Source organism: Zea mays, chromosome 1 (genome assembly GCF_902167145.1).
Source record: "Zea mays cultivar B73 chromosome 1, Zm-B73-REFERENCE-NAM-5.0, whole genome shotgun sequence".
Classification (NCBI taxonomy): domain Eukaryota; kingdom Viridiplantae; phylum Streptophyta; class Magnoliopsida; order Poales; family Poaceae; genus Zea; species Zea mays.
The window spans coordinates 50,819,679-50,824,952 of NC_050096.1; the positions used below are offsets into that span (position 1 = coordinate 50,819,679).

General features: G+C 51.4%; 1 protein-coding gene across 1 annotated transcript; it reads left to right on the forward strand.

Annotated features, from left to right (window-relative positions):
* Positions 1-417: 417 nt before the first annotated feature.
* Positions 418-1,694, forward strand: LOC100274900 (uncharacterized). Its single transcript, NM_001149156.1, is given in 1 exon segment — positions 418-1,694. A coding segment is annotated over 1 exon segment (627 nt). The 5' UTR covers positions 418-560; the 3' UTR covers positions 1,188-1,694.
* Positions 1,695-5,274: the final 3,580 nt, after the last annotated feature.

Consider the following 5,274-nt stretch of genomic DNA (forward strand, 5'->3'; position numbering starts at 1 on the left):
CACTGCTTGCACAAAGGCCATCATTGCCCACGCGATCCCTACACCGCCGTGGCCGTGACCACAGTGGTGGACACCCGGCCGCAAGGTCCAAGCCCAGTGGACCTCATAATTAGCAGCTCACTCCTAGTGTCGCACATGCGAACCGGATTAGACAAGAAGGGGAAAAAGGAAAGAAAATGTATATGCGCGTATTGTTATTGTTATTAGTATTACTATTACTATTATTATTAGGACATGAACGCAGATGAGTTGCGGCAGAAAATCCAAGCGGATCACAGGAGGGAGGGAGGGGCACCGAGCAGTGGAGCACCATCGGCGTCGCCATTTGCCAGTGCCGCACCGCATCGCGTCGTTCCCTTTATATTCCCCCAGTCTCCCACCTCTTTCTCTCCTGCCACATTTTACATCCCACCACCAGCCTCCTTCCCCTTTCCGTTCCCCGAAGCGAGAGCGAAGCCAGCGCCCATCTTCTTCTTCCTCCTCCTTGTTGTTGGATCGCAGCTCCTTCGTCGTAGCGTCCGATACGCCAGGTTTCCTTTCGCGAGCAACAATCTTTGGCAATGGCGTCCACGTCGAGCTCGACGCCAGCGCCGGTTGAGGTGGACGAGAGGGGCCGGAAGCGGAAGCGTGCGGCCGGGGCGGACCCCGCGGCGCCGGCGCAGCCGTCCAAGTGGCGGACGCGGCGCGAGCACGAGATCTACTCGTCCAAGCTCCTGGAGGCGATCCGCCTCGTGCGCGCGGGGCCCCCCTCCGCCGCCGCCGCCGGCACGGCGGCGGCCCCGCCGCGCAGCAGGGCCGTGCGCGCGGCGGCCGACCGCGCGCTCGCCGTCGCGGCGCGCGGGCGCACGCACTGGAGCCGCGCCATCCTCGCGTCCCGCCGCCGCCGCCTCCAGGCCGCGCACCGCGCGCGCCTCCGCGCCCCCGCGTCCCCGCCCGCGCGACACGGTGCCCCCTCGGCCTCGGCGGCGAAGGGCGCCGCCACGCCGCCTCTGGAGAGGAAGGCCAAGGTGCTGGGCCGGCTGGTGCCCGGCTGCCGGAAGCTGTCGTTCCCGACACTGCTCGCCGAGACCACGGACTACATCGCGGCGCTCCAGATGCAGGTCCGCGCCATGACGGCCCTCGCCGAGGCGCTGTCCGCCGTCTCCGCCACCTCCTCCTCCGGCGCCGGCTCCTCCTCGCCGCCGTGATCGAAGCCGAAGCCTCAACATTCGTGCATTCGTTGTAAATTTTTCCCTCTCTTTTCTCCCCCCACGAATTTTTCCTCGGGATTAGTTAACCTCTAGCTTTCTCTCTCTCTCCCCTCTAGTTTTCCTTGTCGTCTTGTTTCTCCCAGTTCGGTGAGTGGTTAGTGTGACGATGAAGAAGAAGATGATGATGGCGTCCCAGTGATTAACCCGTGCGGTAATGTGATAGAAGAAGTCGTAGGCTGTCTCCGCTCCTCCCTTCCTCCCTAGCTCAGGATTCTTTTGTAGCTTGGGTTTATTCTCATCTGCTTCGATCGCTCTTCGATGAATGCATCTTGAAATGTTCATTCAGATCACACCATCATGTATGATGTATCTTTCATGTGCTTCTTGCTGAACGTCCTGTAGTGTACCTCTGGCTGCTGCTGCTGCTGCTGCAAGCAGATTAACCGTTGTTCATGGCTTGCTTGTATCATCTCATAACCATAATTACTGATCTGTACTTCAGAGAAACCTGAAATGATGTTCTGTTTTTTACGTTGGTAGAGGAGGACCGCGAGCCAAAATTTCAACTTTCCGCGGCTCCGGTCACATTCGCTAAATTTTGAATATAAGATTTGTTGGATACAAAGATCTCTGAAGAAGTACAAACACACAACCAAAAAATGAAATAACGAAACGATTAATCAGATCGAAAAAAACAGATCCGAGGGGATGTGGTACGGGATTGTTTTATTTCGAACTGGGCAGTACTAACTTGTAACGTGAAATGATCTTTTATTTCGATCTGGGCAGTCGTACTAACATGGAACGTGAAATCCTCTGCGACATCAGGGGATTAATGGGCACGTGGCCGATCTGATCGAGCTCGCCCGGTGGCCGGTTGAAAGTTGAAACCCCGCGGGGCTGGGGGCATGCGTGCAGCCACGCACCGTGGCCCCGCCCTTCCCGAGTCCCGATCCTCATCGCTTCGCGTTCGCCAACGCAGTAAAAACAACTCGCGGACAGCGCCGGCGAGTTGGCGGGCCCACCGTCACAGTGCTCGTCCCATCCCGCGTCGTCTTCTTTTCTTCACCCGCGTCGCGTCGCCGGCCCGCCGGCCACCACAGTGCTACCTCCGTCACTAAATAAGGAAAATAAGTGCATTTATAAGATTTTGGTGAAGAATCGATACTAAAAATATAATCATTATATTTTAAAAAGTAAAAACGAAAGTTAGGTTATGCCGTAGCTAGAGATGCACCAAACCGATCGGTTTATGAGTCTTAAACACAAGTTTTTGCCTCGATTTTCAAAAGTCTAGATTATAAGATTAAAGTAGAGATTTTTAATCCTCCATTTTTGATGGAGTGTCCGAAAAATATTATACCTTCCTCTATCGTTAAGACGCATTAAAAATCTTGCTACAAAAAGCTATCAGATATTTGACCACCGCTCTCCGGGCCAAATGCCCCACCACCCTCCCACGAACCTCCCTATGCTCTAGCAAGGGCAAGAGGTTGACACTGAGTGGCTTGATATTATGGCACCCAAAGGTATAATTAGTCTTATAAGGAGCCACTAACGGACCCACCACCATCGAGCCCCGATCGTCTCTAGTTGGGATAATTAAAGTCCTCGAGACCCCTCATACCTTAGGGCACCAATGAGCAATCTAAGTCCCTGGAGCTCCTCGTATCCTAAGGCGCTTATGAGTCTATGTGCCTAGGCTCCTCATACCATGGGGCACTCAAGAAGGGTTTAAATGCTCGAGGATGTTCATTCCCCAAGAACTCCACAATACTTAGTTGCTCGAGGCCCTCTAATGCCCCCGGGTCCCTAAGGACCCCTGGCTTCACATTATGAGAACGGACGGACCTCGAACCTTTTGGAGCTCAAAGCCTCCCATGGGAACAAGGATCTTCTTACAACTAAGTGCAATCATGTCACAAGATAAAATGATGTGCCTACTCCCACCAAAGGAAGTACAACCCCAAAGGGTTGGATCCCACATCTCAAGACCCGCTAACAAGCCCACAATGTTAGTTTTATCGAATAAATCTTGGGTTTAATATGTGGCGTGCAATAGTTTGGGCCTAACAAACATTATTGCCACGATTTAGGCCACGGGGTACTTGAGACCTCTATATGGTATGTGCATCTATCATGTAGCCATACGTGCATGTGCAGATGTGTCAAAGTATTATCAAGTATAAAAGGCTACACCGGCTACCAAATACATCATACTAAATGATACGGTCCCCAACTATCGTGAACACGACATATCATAACTGCCTTATGGCAGGTAACGGTGATGAAGGTATCCCTGATACTATGCCACAAATCAGAGGCATAATTCTTTGTAAATTGCAAGAATAGAATAAGGATAATATAGTTGAGCCTTAACCGGAGGGATCCAAGGATCATGTAAACTCACTCATCCCTTGCATAATAAAAGGGGCACAAAGTAACATTTTAAGGTGCTCTAGGCTCTTAAAGTTTAGAATTGGCTACACTTGAGTTGACCATGGCATTCTCTTACAAAAGGGATTCACTCTACATAGAGGGTAAGTTTATAAGTGGATTGGGACCATTAGACTAGAACTCTCACCAGAACTAAGAGGTGAAGGGGAGCTAGGACGTCCTGATGCTCAACTGTGTGTGAGCTTGTAATCGTCTTCACCTTTGTGTTCATCAATCGATAAGTAGCAAGTGGACGTAGAATGTTACACACACTATGGCCAAACCATCTAACTACTTCGCAGTGTGGCTCATGGTTATTTCTAGGTTCAACATGACCGTCAGCCTACGCCTCGTTCTTTCTTGAGTCTCTCTCTTTTGGTACTTTACATGAGCCAAGTAGGGGCATGTGCCTTTTTTCTTGTGATTGTCATGTTTTACTATGCAACATGACTATGGTGACACTAGCATGATTGTCGGTTCGAGCACTTGCTTCGAACACCTACTACAAAAAACTTAGACGACGAGATGTGCGATAGGAGGCTAGAATCTTGTGCGGTCTTCTCCATAGCCGCATTCAGCAAGCGAACGTGCCTTGGTGGTACCACATGCCACAACCCCACAGGCTAGACATCCATGTGTGCCTCTACTAGGCTGCACAACTGAAAGTCGCCTAGAGGGGGGTGAATAGGGCGAAACTGAAATTCTCAAAAATAATCACAACTACAAGTCGGGGTAGTGTTAGAAGTATAATCGAGTCCGTGAGAGAGGGTGTAAAATAAATCGTAAGTGAATAAAGAGTGTGACACGCGGATTTGTTTTACCGAGGTTCGGTTCTCGCAAACCTACTCCCCATTGAGGTGGTCACAAAGACCGGGTCTCTTTCAACCCTTTCCCTCTCTCAAACGGTCCCTCGGACCGAGTGAGCTTTCTCTTCTCAATTGCCTTGGAACACAAAGTTCCTACAAGGACCACCACAAGATTGGTGTCTCTTGCCTCAATTACAAATGAGTTTGATCGCAATGAAGAATCAAAGAAAAAAGGAAAGCAATCCAAGCGCAAGAGCTCGAAAGAACACAAGCAAATCTCTCTCTCTAATCACTAGGGTGTTGTGTGGAGTTTGGAGAGGATTTGATCACTTGGGTGTGTCTAGAATTGAATGCTAGAGCTCTTGTAAGTAGTTGAAGTGGGAAAACTTGGATGACTTGAATGTGGGGTGGTTGGGGTTATTTATAGCCCCAACCACCAAACTAGCCGTTTGGTGGGGCTGACTGTCGAATGGTGCACCGGACAGTCCGGTGCACACCGGACATGTCCGGTGCGCTAGCCACGTCACCAAAGCCGTTGGGTTCTGACCGTTGGAGCTCTGTCTTTTGGGCCCTCCTGGATGTCCGGTGGCGCACCGGACATGTACTGTAGAGTGTCCGGTGCGCCAGTATGGGCGTGCCTGACTTCTGCGCGCGCTGGCGCGCATTCAATGCGCTGCAGGTAGCCGTTGGCGCCGAAGTATCCGTTGCTTCGATGTCACACCGGACAGTCCGGTGTACACCGGACATGTCCGGTGAATTATAGCGGACTAGCCGTTGCGAATTCCCGAAGCTGGCGAGTTCTAGAGCCGCTCTTCCTTTGAGCACCGGACACTGTCCGGTGT